This window comes from Dipodomys merriami, unplaced genomic scaffold, assembly GCF_024711535.1.
Source record: "Dipodomys merriami isolate MVZ:Mamm:240054 unplaced genomic scaffold, mDipMer1.0.p SCAF_1, whole genome shotgun sequence".
Taxonomy (NCBI): domain Eukaryota; kingdom Metazoa; phylum Chordata; class Mammalia; order Rodentia; family Heteromyidae; genus Dipodomys; species Dipodomys merriami.
Genome location: NW_027202270.1, coordinates 10,086,346 through 10,105,385, shown reverse-complemented (window position 1 = coordinate 10,105,385; position 19,040 = coordinate 10,086,346). Strand labels below are relative to the sequence as shown.

At 40.0% G+C, this 19,040-nt stretch overlaps 1 protein-coding gene across 8 annotated transcripts in view; it reads right to left on the bottom strand.

The window, feature by feature from the left end:
* The window catches only part of Col4a4 (collagen type IV alpha 4 chain), a 125,188-nt gene that overhangs the window by 18,354 nt on the left and 87,794 nt on the right, over positions 1-19,040 (bottom strand). For 7 of the 8 annotated variants that reach the window (XM_070015718.1, XM_070015711.1, XM_070015710.1 and 4 more), the window contains 8 exons: positions 17,742-17,816; positions 16,171-16,278; positions 15,838-15,945; positions 8,762-8,833; positions 7,453-7,581; positions 7,245-7,358; positions 5,716-5,871; positions 4,133-5,288 (listed from right to left, as the gene is read on the bottom strand). In XM_070015718.1, the coding sequence (XP_069871819.1) occupies positions 5,116-5,288; positions 5,716-5,871; positions 7,245-7,358; positions 7,453-7,581; positions 8,762-8,833; positions 15,838-15,945; positions 16,171-16,278; positions 17,742-17,816 (935 nt within the window). In that variant the 3' untranslated portion in view covers positions 4,133-5,115. Of the gene's footprint in view, positions 1-1,451; positions 1,578-4,123; positions 5,289-5,715; positions 5,872-7,244; positions 7,359-7,452; positions 7,582-8,761; positions 8,834-15,837; positions 15,946-16,170; positions 16,279-17,741; positions 17,817-19,040 lie in introns of those variants that run through there. The other variant, XM_070015744.1, reaches the window with a different exon arrangement.

Here is a 19,040-nt window from a genome sequence, read left to right as displayed (position 1 = left end):
GATGTCACTGAAACCCAATTAACCTTGTGCACCAACAGTTGCCGTGCAGAAAACACTACCAGCAAACAGTCAGCTTGAAAAAGGCTCTAGGGAGGCTTTGGCCTCTACCCAAGAAGTTGAAGGGACATCTTTTAGGTGTTCAGCTTCTTGAGTCTAGGGAACCACTAGGAAAAACAGGTGACACAACTTCTAATTCCTTGTAACTAAAATATTAAGAGCTCCTATCACAGCTGGACAGTGGGAGAAGTTAGAGGGAGGCCTTCTGATAATTTGCATATCATGTTTCTGGAATCATGGGTACCTCCAACTGGTCTGAAGATACCAGTGCCTTCCAGACATCCAATCCCAGACTCCCTGATCTATCTGTAAATTACCCAAAGTGATAACAGATAGCTGAAAAGAAAGTACTTGGAAGATACTTCCTAACAGAAGAATGTGGTTTGCATCTATATACAATAAGGATCCTGCCACCATAGTGAGCAATAGTAATATCAATTAAAGGAATGATGCAATAGCAACAGTAAGAGCATCTACCTCCTCCCTATTCTTCCTCTATGCGTTCACCTCCTTCTCTCTTCCCATAGGCTTAGTTTCTATTCTACAGAACCAGATGTAATTGTTTATCATTCAACAGCTAATGGTGATTAACAGAATATCTATTTTGATGTGCTAAGAGATTTCAAAAACCCACCCCCAAAAGTTGACCAAGCATAAAAGATTTGAGCAAAGTTTATCACAAAAATAGAAGAGACATATAGATCTAATTAGAACTTGATTAGCCCTTTGAATCTATGAATAAAAACTGGTTAAAAGAAATGGAAGGAAATTTTTAGTGCCTCATCATCTCTAGTTATTTAGGCTCCAATTTAAAAAGTAGCATAATAAAACACTTGGACATGATTAATTAAACAACACTTTAAGGATTTTCACACTGAGAACAAAGGAGGATATTCTTAGGAGAGGATCACAATGGCTCAATAGCTATGTGCATATGACCATGTAAAATGATGCTTATCGAAATGAACTCCAAGAAATGGAAACAAGAGAATTTTTTAATTATACTGTTTTCTTTTTTTCTCCTTTTGTTTATTCCCTGTTGTCTCTGTTTTTTTAATTTCTGTACCATTTGTCTTATATATAAGTTCATCTCGATTGGGAAAGAGAAAGGGAATCATAGAAATGGTAGGACAAAGTGTGAACCAATGCAACAGTGATATTTATTAGATACTATGTTGAAAATGAACTCTACAACTTGAGAGGAGGGGGCTCAGGAGGGGGAAAAGTGGGAGAAAATGAAGGAGGGGGTAACAGTTCAAAAAGAAACATAGTCCTTTCCTTACTTACGTAACTGTAAACCCTCTGTACATCACCTTTATAATAAACTTTTGTTACAGATCTAGATTTTCACTTCAGCAATATGACACAAATAATTAACAGAGTAAAGTTCATACCTGGTCCTGGAGGGCCTCTCTGTCCAGGGAGTCCCACAGCCCCTTCTGGTCCTCTGGGGCCTGGTACCCCAGGGAGCCCTGGGATTCGGGGACAGGCATCTGCATCTGCAGGTGGTCCAGGCTCACCTGAAATTAGAATCACCCCTGTGTGATGGGATCAAATGCTTATGAGTCAGCTCTTTCTGCAGTCTCCAGTTAAACATGGACTTCCCACATTATACTAATGTTAAATTTGTGTGTGTGTGTGTGTGTGTGTGTGTGTGTGTGTGTGTGTGTGTGTGTGTGTGTGCATGTGTGCACACATTCAGTGAAGGCAGGAACTTGCTTAGTTCACTGCAGAGATGCATTGAAATCTTGTAGGAGGCATTTGCTGATTAAAGGGACCACTGACTTCTGGTATGATGAATGGATTACCAGAGGAAGTGGAAGTGTGCAATGGTGACAATTCATTAAGGCACCAACAGCATCATGACATTGATGTGATCTCCAAGATTTAGGCTCACTTTATGCTGGGGCACCAGCCACACGTGGCATTTCATAAGGTTTGTCTCTAAAACCTATCTCCTAATTCATAGCACAGCAGTAAGGTGGGTTTTCCTAGTTTGTTATTCAAACAGAATTGCAGACTTGCAGCCAAATGCTGGTGGATCATATTTGTAATCCTAGCTACTCAGAGAGCTAAGATCTGAAGAGCATAGTTTGAACTCAGCCAAGGTAGAAAAGTCCATGAGACTCTTATCTTCAATTAACCAGCAAAAAGCCATAAGTGGAGTTGTGATTTAGATGGTAGAGCTCCAGCCTTGAGCAAAATGTCAAGCAAGATCACAGTCCCAGCATGCACAAAAATAATCTAATTTCAGAATTACTAGAAGCTCTAACCCAATGACTTTGCTCCTTGAGGAAATAATATTGGAGTGGTTCAAGAGACATATACAAAGTAAGAAAACCAGTAAATAACTGATACATTTATGATCATACAGCAACAGATGGCAGAGTCCAGATTCAAACCCAGAATGACCATCATATCATCTTGCCTCAATATCATCATCATCATCATCATCATCATCATCATCATCATCATCATCATCATCATGTTTTACAGGGGATTGCATTTAGGGTCTTGGGCCTGCTAGGCAAATACTTGACCCCCAAGTCACAGCCTTACCCTAGAGATCCCTGTGTGATAAATTCTAAGAAATTAAACATGTTAAAATATTACCATTGGATTCCTTCTGCTTTTCTTCACATTCCTACAAAGGTGGGTAACAATTTTAGCAACCGTAACAGTAAAGCACTAAGAAAAATCTTAGCAAAATGTCACCCAAACCACAAAGTTTCCATCTATAATCCTCCATGTGCCTGTGAAAAATGGACTTGAATCTAGAAGCTGATCCAAATTGAGCCTCTCATAAAACATAGTATGAAAACACAAGCAGCACAGGGACAGATAGACGTTCACAATACGTTCATTTGAAAGTAAAATGTGGCTTTAACACTATGGCTGAGTTGGGAAAGACACTTGGGCCTTCCCAGAGGAAGTGGCTGGGCAATGGGGATGGGGTGGTCTTTTGGCTAGATTTTAGATTTAGAATGTTAAAGTTGTCTTTGAATGATTTCTCATACAGCCACACAGAAAGTACTAAAATAAAAACTCAAATATACTTATTTTTAAATATGAATATTAAAATACAACAGTTTAAAATTGTTTTTTGCTTTTTTTTTTTTTTTTTTTGGTGCAAGGCTAACACTCTGCTGTTGGAACCACAGCTCCATTTCTGGCTTTTTGGTAGTTTAGAGCTAAAAGTCTCACAAACTTTTCTGTCTGGGTTGGCTCTAAAGTATGATCCTCAGATCTCAGCTTCCTGATAGCCAGGATTGCAGGTATGAGACATCAGTGCTTTTTTTTTCCTTTACTCTTTAAATAAAACAAAACCTGAAAGAAGAGACCTGTGGTTTGTCTTCAAAGGGCCCTGAAAATAATATATGGCATCTAGATTCAAGGCAAGAAAGGTTAATATCAAATACCAGGAAAGAATAAATGCACACATTCACTTATTTTCCTTTTTCTCTTTTCAGAAACACTTGTTAATTTCATTGAAAGTGCCAGGCACAAAATTATATGTTGCTTTTACATGGTGATGTGTTAAGTGAGCATTTGCTTTTTAACACACCAAGAAATTTGTCCTTTGAAAATGGACAGGAAGTTAAAAAAAGAACAGAAAAAGAAAAAAGAAAATGGACAGAAAGGTATGCTAGGAAAGGCTTGTCATAGTTTGAAGGATAAGGGACCATCTCTTAAGAATGTTGGTATTCGGGATTGTTCAGTGTGTTTATATCATAGAAGTCACAAAGGGAACTTACATTAGTGTGTGCTGTAACATTGATGGGAATACTCAGACTTTGAGCCCAAATTGAAATTGTAGAAGCTAAGTGTCTACCCCATTGTGACCAACTATAATGAGGGTCATGATTAGGACACAAATAGGAGGGTAAACAAGGAAAAGGAGGCCTTAAAACCTAATATAACATAGCATTCTTTCTACAAAACAAAAAACAATACTCTGGTGTAATTCACAAAAACCATTTCCTCTGCATTTGCTTTTCCTGGCAAAGGCAGAAGAGAAGAGAAAGCAACCAGCGTGGCTAACCATTCACGTCACAGCAATGCTTACCTCTGGAGCCTGCGGAGATTCCAAAGCCAAAAATTTGAGGCCATGCCACGATTTTCACATGGTGGAAAGAGACGTTAGAATGTTTAAATTAGGACAGAAATGACATTGATTTATTGAGAACCTAAGCAATCATTTGAGGCAGCATCGCTGACGTGCACAACGACAGCATTCTATTTTCAGCAGAAGTCCTCAGCCAGGTGACGGACGGGGGCAGACAGCTCTGAGCACTAATGGAGTTTTCCTCTCTAGGAAAACTTGACGTGAAACTCTCTTGAGAAATACACAATTCTAGCTGATTTCTTATGGTAAATATGCCCTGAACCAATGTGCCCAGGAACTATGTCTATTTAAAGGCTTCTGAAAATTCTGTATTAATTTGTCCAGTTCTATAGGTAAGGCACTGGAAAAAAAAATTTTTTTTTTAAAAAAATCTAAGTGCCAAGCCCTTTGTTCTGTTGTAATATGATCCCTCATAAAGCAAAGAACTTTATATATTCTCTGGATTAGAGGACCAATTTAAGAGATTATAAACTATTCTAAATTGTTACTATATTGCCATGATATTGATTCAGGATCTTGAAAGATATTACTTCTGCCAAGATCAAACATACAAACCTATTTACACTCTCTCCTTGTCTCCCCAATTCTTTCTTAGTTGATTTTGGCTTTTTGTTCTTGTGGTAGCTGGTATACTAGCACTGGAAGCATGCCTTCAATTCTAGATTTTTGCTAGTTATCTGGAGATAAGGAATCTCTCAAATTTGTTTGCCTGGGCAGGCTTCTGACCAAGATCCCATATCTCACCCCCCTGAGTTGCTAAAATTATATGGTACCTAGCTAATTTTTAAATTTGTTAGGAAAACACTTATAAGCGTACCAAATATAAGTACATAAAGTACATGCAGTACATAAAGAGCTTATATCCAAAAGGGTTTAACTCACAAGAGTTTAACAATTTCAAAATAATTGATAACCTTTGGATTCTGATCCTTCTAGATGTTTAGACAAAATGCTACCTTCAGGTTGCTTAGAAATTGGCCGTACATTAATTGTTTACCTGGAGGGCCCAGGGGCCCTTTTCTACCTGGAGGTCCAGGTAAACCTTTTTCTCCAGGTGGGCCAGGAAAGCCAGGGGGGCCAGGAGGCCCTGGAAATCCCATTGGTCCTAAAAGAAACATGACAATGAGGGCACAGAATGAAATGGACTGGCGACAGTAATAGTCTGATTTACCATGAAGATCCAAAAAGAGAGAGCAAAATCAGCATCTCACATGAAAGATTGTCTGACTCTGGAAGGCTGAGACAGCTACCACCGTCTGAAGTAAACTGACCGATCGAGCAGAAAGATTAAAGAGAACGCATCCATGATCCAGATGAAGCCAAACTGGAATTTTAAAAAGCCCTGTACCCTGAACTTTCCAACTTTTACTCAAAGTTGAAGGCTCTTGGTGGAAGTCAGGGAATTCTGGAAATAATAGTCACTGTTTTTCCCCCAACCCCAAACCAAAAAGCAGGCTTTTACCATAGAAGGACAGTACCCCCAAGATGGTCTACTGTAAGATACATAGTATATAAGGTACTTATAGTCATACCTTTCTGGCCATCTTTTCCATCGCATCCTGGAATACCCTGACATCCAGGAGGACCTGGTGGGCCTGGGGATCCTGGGGCACCTGGTAAGCCATAGTCACCAGGATCCCCTTTCAGAAGATCCACACTCCCAGGGGGGCCTGGAGGCCCAGGCTCTCCTGACAAGGAAAGGAGGGAACATTTTCTTTCAGCCAAAGACAAAGGAGTTGATTGGCTCTCAGAGAACTTCTTAAAATTTTAGTGATTTGAAAGGCATTTTAGTGAATAGAAGAATGAATGTCAATCATTTTACAGTGAAATATAGAGTACATCCCATGGAGCCTGGGTTTAGAAATGGTAAAGATAATGGGTTAGGAGCCATTAGAAATAATGAACCCTCGGGCTGGGAAGGTGGCTCAGTGGTAGAGCGCTTGCCTTGCATGCATGAGGCCCTGGGTTCAATTCCTCAGCACCACATAAGCAGAAAAAGCTGGAAGTGGCTCAAGTGGTAGAGCACTAGCCTTGAGCTGAAGAGCTGAGGGACAGCGTCCAGGCCCAGAGTTCAGGCCTACAACTGGACCCAAAAAATAAAAAATAAAAAGAAATAAAAAGAAAAATAAAAAAGAAATAATGAACCCACACAAGACTTCATCTTTCTCCACGACATTTCCTTTTGAGAGATCAGCTTCTGCTCTGTATGTGGTGTCATCTCACTACTTTAATAAGACGGATGGATAGATAATGGAAAGGTGGATAGATGGATAGATGGAAGGAAGGAAGGATGGGTGAATGGATGACTAATGGATGGAGTGGTTATAAATCGGTTATATATTTTTGAAAAACTATGGCTGATAGAAAATGAATGTTCGTGCAATTAAATATAGTACTCTATTTGAAAACAAGTATCTACAGACAGGAATAAGTTGATCACAAATACTTTTGCATTGGGCATTTATATTTCTTAGAATATTTTATTGCTTTGATTTTTTGTTTTGCACTGGACAATTCTATTCTTCTTAAAGTTATAAACATCCCCAAATGATATTTATGTCTCTGTAGAAGAATTCTAGAAGCATGTGAGAACTGCACGGGACAATCTGTGGGACTGAGCTGACTCCTAAATAAAAAGTCAGCTAGCTTACAAGAGCTCCCCAAATCTTGCCCTTTCAGAAGGCGTCCTTGTGAAGTGGTGAGAGGGATTACAAGCTACCCGCCTCTCAGGACGTCTGTGTGCAGCAGGCCTACGTCCTGCCACCTAACGGGCACCTCTGAAGCCTCACTGAGCAGCTCCAAGTCAGCGATATGATGCTTGCTCTGCATTCTGTTTGCATCTGGGCAGAGATGACAGGGCAGAGTTGACATAGAAGAGTCAGGGGCTGCTTTGGGACCTGAATATGGTGATGAGTGCCCACCACTACCCAAATTCCACCCAGTCTGCCAAACTGATGGGGTTTCACGGGCATTGCTGCTCTGCCATGGTCTGGTCCTACAGTCCTATTGAGCTGGCAGCATCTAGCAAAGAGAGCCAGTCTCTGCCATCATCTGCTCATACCTCTGGGACCATCAGGGCCAGGAGGTCCCTGATCTCCAGATGGGCCTTGTTCAGGAATGTCACCCTCCGGAGCTCTTCCTGGAGCACCTGCAGGACCAGGTGGCCCGGGCGGCCCTGTATACACACATGTTCACAGGTGAGCCACATTACATGCACCAAGTTTCAGAATTAATTGTTGAGAGAGGAGACAAAGCATGCTGCTTCTTACCTGGGGGGCCCGGGAAGCCTTTTTCTCCAATAGGACCTGGAGGAGAAATTCCGGGGCTCCCGGGGTCTCCTCTCTCCCCTTTTATCCCAGGTAGTCCCACTGGGCCTGGTGGACCCATTTCATACAAACCTTCATGAGGAAAAGAGCAGCAATATTATATTCTATTCTTATTTGTCAGCACATGGTACATGAAAAATGCCTGCTGCCCCACAGGAGTGTGACAGAGAACTGGTGTGTACTAGAACACGCTCTGACTGTATTGGGGACAGGCAGGCATTGTGTCCCATTGCTGGATTGTCATTATCCTTGATGACCCAGCACAAGGTCAGCTCCAGGCTTTATTTTCTTTATGATTATTTCTCAGATTAAAGAATAAAAGAGAGAGAGTGAGTTTAGGGAACAGCATCAATGCTCTAATTCTTTCAATGGGTAAAGCAAAAAGAAATAAGATACAACAATAAATCATTGTGAGTCGATTTCTTTGAAGTGGAAATAGCAACATAAAAAGAGTTATGTTTTGGAGTTTTCCTATTAAGGGGATAAACATCATTGGTTTCTGGGAAGAAGTATATATTTAATCAGATATTTAATGGAAAAGATCTACTAAGCAAATCCAAAGTGATCAAATTCCAAATTCTATAAAGATTTCATCTCACCATTAAGAGATTTATACCTAGCCACACAATTATATCTTTATTTCCCACTCAAGTTTACATGTGGGTCCTACCTGATGCTTTGTCTGGTTATTATTTGGCTGAAAAAGTAACATCACAAATGTGTAATTTTTGGAACAGGCTAAAACCCCAAATATTGAAGATGAACCTGATTTATCAAAAATAACAACAAATGGTTCTGGTAATTTTTCTTGGCACTGACATTAAAGGCTGCAAATGGTTCTAATCACATCCATGTGGTGGTACAAGACATAGCTACACAAAACAAAACAATGCTGGGGTTATTTTATTTGTACCTGGACTATTTGTTAGTCATAATATCTAAAAATTAAGCTCCATGTAAGCAATGGTTCTTAGTGTTTTTAACACAGAGCCTGTCTCAAAACCAACCAAACATACTGTGAGCCAATCATTTCTTCTTTTTTATTTGTTTAATATCTTTTATATGTAAATGATTAGCAGTGCTAGAGATAATTGCAATACTGTGTCTGTAGATTAAATTGGTTGTTTTCTATTTTTTTTTTTCAGTTTTACTCTCAAGTCCTATGCAGTGAAGAAATAGGAGGAGAGTGCACTACTTCATCTCAGGGTCTTCTGAAATAAAGCTGATTCCTTTGCGAATGGTTTGATCTTACCTGAAGCACCTTTGCTTCCTTTTTCACCCTTCAAACCATGTAAGCCATTCAGGCCAGGAGACCCAGCAGGACCTGAAACACACCACAGGCCTGTGTCACCAAGACCAGAGAAGCCACTGATGGCTGATTTCTACTCTGGCCACAGATCCAAACCAGAGGGTACACCAAAGGCGATGGTAGACACATTCTGTCACCTGAACGTCTTACTGGGGATCTCATGCCCAGATACAGTCTAGAATCACTGCCTCTTGCAGGAAGTGACCTTTGATTTGATGATAATGAAATCACTGGAGATGAGGAGAAGAGTTCAGGCGGGAGCAAATCCGTTCTCCTCCCACCCAGGTGGGTCTTTTCTCTTAACTTCTTCCAGTTCTTTCCATGTCAACACAGTAAGACAACAGGATAGCCATCGCATCCTGAGGACTACCTGTCTCTATTTTAAGCACCTTGTTACCTGGGAAAATAGGTCTGCAAGGTCAATTCAACCGCAGGTATTTTTTCCCAACACCTTTGTTCTGAACCATTCTGATACCTTTGAAAACAATTGACCTGATTTTATGTTGATCACTGTTGATCACTGAATTTAAGCTCCAGACTCTGTAAGCAGACATTAATTATCCCATGGACGCCTCTGTCTTTGAGAATCAAGTTGTCACTGCACACTTCCACTTGAAACTTTTCTTTTAGGGCTTTCCACTGTTGGACTTTGTGTTGTAGTTCACTTTTTCAAAGGAGAGTTTTCTAACTGGCAAGCATCAACTCAGAGGAAGATGGAAGGAGGGAAGAGGATGGAAATAAGGGAGGAATGGAAAACGAATATGTTGGGGCTCCTCCTGATCCCAGTCACATGGTATCCCACCCATCTTCTCCACCCATCATATCCACCCATCCTCCACTGAGGGATTCAGGAAAGATAGCTCCTCTCCATACCTCTCTGGTCAAGTCTGGTGACTGTTCTATTTCTGGATGCTGCAAAAGGAGCTATTCTTTCTCACTCAAGACAGAAGGTCCTTGATACATAGTCAGACATTCACTCAGTTCAGCTTCAAATTTTTAACATTTGAGACAACTTTCAGCTTAAATGACCAGACCTACATCAAGTGTCCCTCGCTATACCAAAGGTACCTACACAGGATTCCATGGACCAACCACACCTGTGCTGTGCTGTAAACAACCCTACCCTTAGCCAGCTGTCTCCCTTACTCATACATCAGAGAACAAGACCTAGTCCCGTGGGTCTTCTAGCCCCAGGCTCAGTGTGCTTGCTGGTACATAGTAATAGTAGATGTTCAGTGCGTGGTTACCTATTGAAGAAGTAAATGGGAAAGGGTAGACAAGGAGGGCCAGGTACCAAACAGGTAGAGAGAAATCTAGTTCTTAAAAAGAGTGAATTATAATTGGTGTGTATGGCACAACCTTTTTGTTTGGTTTCATGCTGGTCTTGGGGCTTGAATTCAAGAACTAGGCAATGGTCTTGAGATTTTTATCTTTTTCATTTTTTCCTCAAAGCTAGTGTAGTACCACTTGAGCCACAGATCCATGGCTGGCTTTTTGGTGGTTCATGTAGGATAAGAGTCTTGTGATTTTTTTTTACCTAGGCTGGTTTCAAACTACAGTCCTCAGACTTCAGCCTCCTAAGTAGCAAGGATTACAGGTATGAGCCACTGGTGCTCAGCCACAGTTAAAAAAATTATATATATATATATATATATATATATATATATATATATATATATACATATATATATATGGCAAATACAATTTAGAGAATTTGAAGGACTCCACTTATATATATAAATTATTCAAGTGCTACACATTCCCTGGGCATTAAATCAGACCCTCTGTGTACATCTAGGAAGCTGGTAAAGTTAGGTGGTTCCCTCCTATTTATCGCCAGCATTTTAAAGAGACAATTGTTACCTTCTTTTTAAAATTGTAACTTTAGGTCGTTTCAAAGGAGCCATATGCTCTTGCACTTGGAAACAAAAATGGGAATAAATCCTTATTTTCTCTAAATCTCTTGTTTCCTAACCACTTTTCTTTTTTTAAAAAAAAAACAGTTCTGGCTTCGCTTATTTTCCAGTCCTCTTTGCCTATTTTATGAGCCAATCTTTCAAGTGTGCACCAAAAGAACACGGGGACCTTCTTCAGCTGCCAAATCTGGATATTTATTGCAATCTATCTGAAATGATAATAAAATTTTGAGACTACTTTGCTCTTTCCATGTGTTTTGATCTCCAGCATGATCTGACAAGATGGATGGCTGGGGGACGTGGCTGAGGGAGGAATGTCCCAGCCTCTGCCAGCTCACCCATTGTCACATCAACACATCCAGATCCTGGACTGTCAGGGCCCAGCCCCTTGCCATTGTTGAACTGGCCGACCCTTCTCTGACCCAATGTTATCTTTCTAAATTGAATGCAGCTACATCTGGGGAGGGTTTTAAGGGTAATTTTTCCTTTTACTGAAAGCTTTTATCAATCCCATCTCTAAATCAGAAAGTTGTTCATGCATAAAATATATACAGTGCAGATGAGAGGCAATTAGGCTAACAAAGCACATTCCTGGGTAATGAGGAATTTTTATTCACCTCTCTGATCAGCCTCCTGGTTCACGGCCATCATTTGTGGCTGTATGGCTCTGCACGCACAGGCCAGCGTACTCTTCCTCTACGCTGCCCCTGGACGCTTGTGCCTTCTATCTGTGTGGGCAGCCCACTTTCTGTGACTAGATTCCTATTCTCAGGGTGCATTTGTTTTAAATCTGAAACCTGAAATGCTACCCTGTGCCCCAGGAAAGGTACACAGCTTTACACTTTTAATGGACTCACCAACATAACCCTATTGGCTGGGGCTTTCCTTGGGTTTTCACACTGGAAGTTCTCTATCCTAAGACAGTCCTTCAGACTTAGCTGGTCACCTCAGCTTTAAGATAGGTAGAAATGGTAGATCTTTGTGACTTAGAGGAAATGTTTGAAAATCATCAAAAATGATTCTTAAGTATGATCTAATTTTTTTAAGTGCAGCAAACAAATGAATGAACTAAGACATGGTTCCCTAGAGTTCTCAGCTGTATTTTGTGATAAGAAGCTAATCAGAAATAATCTTTGATGTGTCAGAATAATGACATCAAATTTGGGAAGTGATGAGGAAGAGGAAGGAAAGGAGGAGGTGAACAAACTACTCATGGGATATGGGGCTGGGAAGGTGGCTCAGTGGTAGAGCGCTTGCCTCGCATGCATGAGGCCCTGGGTTCGATTCCTCAGCATCACATAAGCAGAAAAAACCAGAAGTGCCACTGTGACTCGTGTTAGAACGCTAGCCTTGAGCTAAAATGCTGAGGGACAGCGCCCAGGCCTAGAGGTTAGGCTCCACAGCCAACAAAAAAAAAAAAAAAAAAAAAAAGGACATAACATTTCTGTGGTTTTCACATCTCTAAGGCACATGGCATTTATTTCCTAGTAAAAGACAACTCAAAGCACTTTCTTTTCTTTCTTTTCCTTTGTCAGTTGTGAGGGCTTGAAGTCTAGGCCTGGGCGCTGTCCCTCAGCTCTTCAGCTCAAGGCTAGCACTCTACCACTTGAGCCACAGTGCCACTTCTGGTTTTTTGAGTGTTTTAATGGAGATAAGAGTCTCACAGACTTTCCTGCCCAGGCTGGCTTTGAACCTCGATCCTCAGATCTCAGCCTCCTGAGTAGCTAGGATTACAGGTGGGAGCCACTGGTACCCAGCTCAAAGCATTTTCTTTAAGTATAATGGTTTACTTGTTATGACCTAAAACTCCCAGTGTACATTCTAGACAAGGTGATATTACAGCTAGTTGACTCTAGGTATCCATCACTCCAACCTTGAATAGACACCCAACTAAGAATTGGATGCTGTTCTTCTGGAGGGCATACCTATTTTAAAATCTCGGAATCAAGCCACTTTTAGCATATGTCCAAGTTAAAGTTTAAATCTGAGTGAGCACAAGCAGTACTCCAAAAAACCATATGGCCTGTTCTCACAGAGCAAACAACTTTTTGATTTCAGCAGCTGGTTTGTGCAAACAAGATAATCAGTCCCCTTGACTTATTTAGAACATACTTCAAATATTTAGTTTCTTAGTTCAAAGTGTTCTTGCTGGGGTATTGTTCACTTTACTATCAGCATGATATACTGCAACAATGAGTTTATACTGTAGGTAGGTATTTTTATTTTAGGAATGTCTTTTTTCCACTGTTTGGTTTTGTTCTGGTCTGTGAAGCCTGAACGTTCACTGGGCTGTCTACAGTGAAATACTGCCACTATGTGGTCAGAAGGTGTCACTATAATGCCTGTCTCTACCTGCTATGAAATTGTGCGGGGTTGATTCTTTACCTCCTCCCTGTCTCTTTTTAACAAACTATTTCATTGCACAGAATTGTAATGTAGTTAGTGATTACTTTTCAAGTCATTTATAGAACCAATTCTTAGCTACTCATTTCTGTTAGTAATATCATACTGAAGTGAAGTGGTAAATACAAACCTAAGTCGGGCACTGGTGGCTCATGCCGGTAACCCTTGCTACTCAGAAGGATAAAATCTGAGGATCATGGTTCAAAGTCAGCCTGAGCAGGAAAGTATGAGACTCTTATCTCTGATTAAAAACAAAACAAAAACAAAAACATAATCCTCAGGATAATGCCCAGCTCCTGAGTTCAAGCCCCAGAAAGGGTACAATAAAATAAGTAAGTAAATAAATAAATAAATGCAAGCTCAAGAGAAAGGAGATGAATCACTAATAGTTACCCGAGCCTTGTCATTTGGGTCAAAATAAGATTGTGCTGTGGCACTAAGATACTCAGAAGTCTTTAGTATTCTAAGTCCTTGCTCTTCTACTAAACTGGAAGGCTGAGAAGTGGAAAGACATTAGAAGGAGTTAGTAACAGAAAATGTTTTCTTTTGGTTTGTTACCAACTCCTTCCAGACACAAAAGGATGTCAAAGAATAGCCCCAGAGAATGCATGACTTTCCAGAAACAGGAAATGGCCACAATCACCAGAGGGAAAATGTGTAAATAGCAGAATGATGGTTTTATTTGATAGTCTGAAATCTTTATGAGTAGCTGTTCTTCACATTGCTAAACAAAAAACAAAACAAAACAAAAAATCTTCAATGCAGAAGGAGAACAGTATTCAGCTATTGTGTTCTGTTATGGAAACTTTTCCCATGATACTATTTGATTGTATAGAAATCCATGAGTACTGACTCTTCAAAGTAAATACCTTAACTCTGTAGAATTACACTGAGGAATACAAGTCATTTTACACTTGCTAAAATACTGGAAATGTTTGAAGGCTGTCAATGAGAGGAGAAGAGGGAAAAATAGAATTTGGATTTTGCAAACAATAACATGATTTAGTAGTTTCTAGTTCTGAGAAGAGATCATTTCATTTTATCCACATTTGGTATGAATATATATATGTGTGTGTGTATGACCTATATATGATTGACATATATGTGTATGTCACATAAATATATGTATATGACATACACATATATATGTCAATGAGTAGAGGGCAAGAGAAGAGGGAGTAACAGGAAATAAATGAAGGGAACTTGGCTACAGAGACCTACCAAGTAAGCTGGAACCTTCGACTATTGGCTGAGATGTAGGCCTTGACCATCAACTAGTGACTCTGCAGTACGATAATTTGAGTATTTATTTAAGTTATTAGTTTATTATACATTCATTCATTTGTTTATCCTGACACCCAAAATACTTATTGTATATTTACTAGGTACCAATCATATTAAAAAGATCCTACTTTAAAAAAAAATAATCCTATTCTATTTGGTAAGAAGGGTCTCTCAGCAAACATCCGTGATACAGTGTAGGTATTATGCTAGAGATATAGAGAAAATTTTCATGGAAAAGGCATTACTTTTCCAAAATAAGAGAAATGAACTGAAGGAAGCTAGATATCATAGATGAATGTGGCCATAACAACCATGTTGCATATTATATTCACTTATGACCACTCTTCTATGACCTTTAAGATACAAAGAATGCATGCATGAAGTTGGTTTCCGGAACAATGATAATGAATACTCGTTATTCTTTCTCCATAATACCTTGTCCTTTCCTCTCCTCTGCCTCTGCAGCCATCACAATAGGTAATATATCTTTATTTACATATATTTCTTCAATGTCTATCTCTTTTGCTAGAAAGTGAGCTCCAGGAAGGCAGGATACATGTCTATTTTTCTTCAAGATTATATTCCCAGCTTCTAACCCAGAATCTAGGACATGAAAGAGTTAAGACTATCTCTTTAGAGAGTAAATAGATAGACCTGACCTCGTTAAAAACAACAACAACAACAACATTGGCTAGATGTGCTGAGAAATGAGGTAGACAGAGAGTATCCTGCATCTTCACCAGTAAAAGGTAGTTCAGTCTTTTTTTTGTTTGTTTTACCCATGTTTAATATTTAAATAACTTCCTGAAATTTTATGTAACATCTCCAATTGCAATTTATTTCTGACAGACATTAAGCTGATGGGGGGGATGATCATGAAAAGGAGGGATACATAATTCTATGTACAAAAGTGACATGGACTTTGTATAATTTTAACTCCTTGAAAAAAAATCCGTGTGCCTTCCTATCATGTGTACAGATGTGATTTTTTTGAGACCCTATTTTTAGAGTTGGGTTTTTGATGCAAGGATTACCTTTGTAATAATGAAGTTATAAAAGGGGATTTTTTTTTTAGGTATCAACTTGGTCTTTAGGCCTTTATATGTTTTAGATACAAATGCATTAAAGTTTCCTGTCCAGTTTTGATTGACCTAACGTCATTTAATTCCATTTCTAGGACCTTACCGCTCATGCACTTGATGACAAACACATCTTCTGAAATATGGGACTATGAACACAGAGGTAGTTCAGTCTTGAATCAGGTCAATCAATGCTTATGTGGGCACTGTCTGAAGCTCTGGGTAGGGCAGTTAGGAAGAAGTTGTTGACATCCTACCAGCGCAGGAAAGCCCTGTGAAGTTACTGTCATTGCGCTGGGCACTATCATTCTGAGAGGCTGGGCACCTTCCAACTTACCTTTTACTCCTGGAGGACCTGGAATGCCGGGATTCCCTGGGAGACCTCTAGGCCCAAGGTCTCCCATGTCTCCTGGTTGACCCTCCAGCCCAGGCAGACCCTGTTCACCTGAGGGCAACAGGGAAGAAGGACGCTTGACACCATGTTGGAATGTTAGGGGAATTGTCTTACTTTACTCCCCGTGATTAGGGCAGGCAGTTACCTACAACTAACTTAATACAAGGAAGAATGGGGAGGACATTTAAGTAACTGGTCCAAAGGCACAGGGGTAGGAAACAAAGCAGCCCATCTCAAAGCAGGTTTAAGGGAATGTATCAGGTTTCCTGACTTTACCTGGACACCCTGGGGGTCCCATGGAGCCAGGTGGTCCTGGTCTTCCAGGGGGTCCTCTCAGCCCTTGTTCTCCAGGCAGTCCTCGCTCTCCAGGGGCTCCAACATGTCCTAAAGAAGGAATGACCCTCGTCTAAGTAGCTGTGGGATGCCTGTTTGAGCTTCTGATCATACTTTTTTTATGTGTGTGCGTGCTGGTCCTAGTGCTTGAACTCAGGGCCTGGGTGCTGCCCTGAGCTTCTTTTGCTTCAAAGCTAGCACTCTTACCCTTGAACCACACTTTTGGCATGTGGGAAGTTTATTGGAGATAAGACTCTCACAGACTTTTCCTGCCAGAATGGCTTTGAACAGCAATCCTCAGCTCTCAGCCTCCTGAGAAGCTAAGATCACAGGTGTGAGCCACTGGCACCCGGCACGTGCTCTACTTTTCTACCCTAACTCTTGTATTTTCCCATTGCAAAGGAAGTTATATCAGGAAAAAATCTGGCAAACAAAATGCCCTTAACCTAGTTTTCTATTTGAATGCACATGTGCAAATAATACGCATGATTTTATTTTCTAATTCTAAAATTAGTGTTGGATTATAAGAATTGTTTTTTAAGTTTGCCACAGTATATCAATTTTAAAATGACTGGATTCTATTTTACTGATTCAATCTCAATTAAATTAAATAATCGAATTTCCCCTACATTGGCTGTTCAAGTTATTTTTAACTCCTTTTACTATTACACATAATGTTCTTTATACAGCTTTAATCAATTCTTTTCCTATTAAATTATTTCCTTAGGAAAAATTCCTGGCAGTAGAATTTCTAGATGGAGAGGGTGATATTTTGGCTCTTTACCAATACATTGTTAAATGATGAAGTATTTTAAAGGAAATCATAGCTATCATAGATTTCTATCCCTAGATACTTTAGGAAGTGAGCCTGAAAAAGAAGAACATTTTCCCACACTGCCAAAATAACATTTTTGTAGCCAAGAACCCCTAATAACACTCCTTAAGCTCACCTTAGATTCATCCCATACTTGTATTTCCCTATGATTCCCGTAATCACAGCTCATTTATCCACACCACGTTCTATTGCATGTAGTGGACATGGCCACAAAACAATAACAGCAGCAAAAACAAAAACAAAAACAAAATAACTAAGCCAGCCCCCTTCCCATGGCAGTGTCTAGTGAAAGAGAATAGCTCAGCAGTTCTAGAATATTATAAAACAAGCCATTCTTGATTTGGTTCTTCTCTACTCATCGGGAGAGAAAGGGTTTCCAGGATAACCTGTGGCCACCTAAAACGATAGAGATTATTTTTTTAAAAAATCAGTATCCACTTTTGATTTTACGATGATGTGGGAAGGCCAAGGCGGATGGATTGCAGTGTACATGTCATTAGTCAGGTGACCGGTGGTGGAAGACCTCCAGCCCACCCAGTACTGAGCCTTCCATGAGATCCTTTCCATGCAAATCTCGTTGGGGTTAGTACAATCACCACTAGTCAGAGCGGGGGTGGGGAAAGTAAGTTCTTCATTCAAGCTCTTTTTTTGTTTTAAATAGACACATTTGTAGCCATACCTGGACATCCCAGGCTGCCAGGCTTGCCCTTTGGCCCCGGTAGACCATACAGACTGGCAGGGTCACCTTTGATTCCTGCGAGTGACAAAATACAAAGGATGTTATTTATTTGGTCTCATATACATGTCTGGAAAATCCCCATGGTATTTGACTTTAGAAACTTGAAGTATTCAAGGGGAGACATTTTTTATGACTTTTTTTCTTAATAAGAACAAATGGTAATATATACAAGATGTGATTTAAATGCCACATAGAACAATTTCACAGTTCCCAACAATCTATAAATCTTAGTAAGCTTGAATGCTTAAAGTCCCTTACTATGTTTCAAATTTAGGTTGCTTTTTAAGAAATTACCAGGCATTAATCAATTCTCTCTTTCTGTTTGTTTTACAGACAGAAAGTGGAAATCATCCCTTCCCCTCCTGTGATTACATTTCAAGATCCCTCACAAGGAAGCTCAGCCAGCCCAGTGTCCTTGTAAAAATAAAATCACAAAGGCATCCTTTCTTGAAGATTTGACCAGAGAGGGCATATTCAACGGGCAACGTGGACCTAGTCTCACAGGGCTGCTCAACAAGATTGTGTATGTTTCCAGATACAAAGACTTATGTTGTTTCTAGTAACATAAAGGGCTCAAGGTAGAGTGGGAGGGAAGGGCAAGGCAATAGATGAGGTTAGAGGGAAGAAGAGGGGTAATTGAGGCATGTTTTATAGTATCTGCCTAGTAACATGATAACATGCCTTATGCCTGGGTGCTGCCACTCTGGTCCTACTGAGGATCACAGCTAATTCCTCATTGGGGTAGGAATCTGGTTCTTCTCCAGTTAGCCAGGCCTTCTCAAAGAAGTTGTAATTTCAAGAAACAAGAAGGTGAGATCCTTGGTTGTTGGATGGTTATGGTTTGCTCTGATGAAGAACATGTTGGTAATAACCCATACATATCTCAAAATACACAAGAAAAAGATACTAGAAACTGACAAAGCCAGGTGATAGATCAGTAAGTGAAAACCAGATTGTGGAGAGAAGCACAAAAGCACAGGTTGCTAATGGCTAGATTTCTTCAGCCTCACTGTCTAGAAGAACTCTTAACTCTGATTTGGTGGATCCATGAAAAATATCTCCGATTGCAAGTATTTTGAGTACATTTCGGCTTCCTGTAAGCATAGGCCAATATAAGCATGAAGGAAAGTATTTTTTAACTATGAACGAAGAAAGGGATGATAATAAATCCATATGAATTTAGTTTTTTTTCTTTTTTTTTTTTGTCGGTCGTGGGGCTTGAACTCTGGGCCTGGGCGT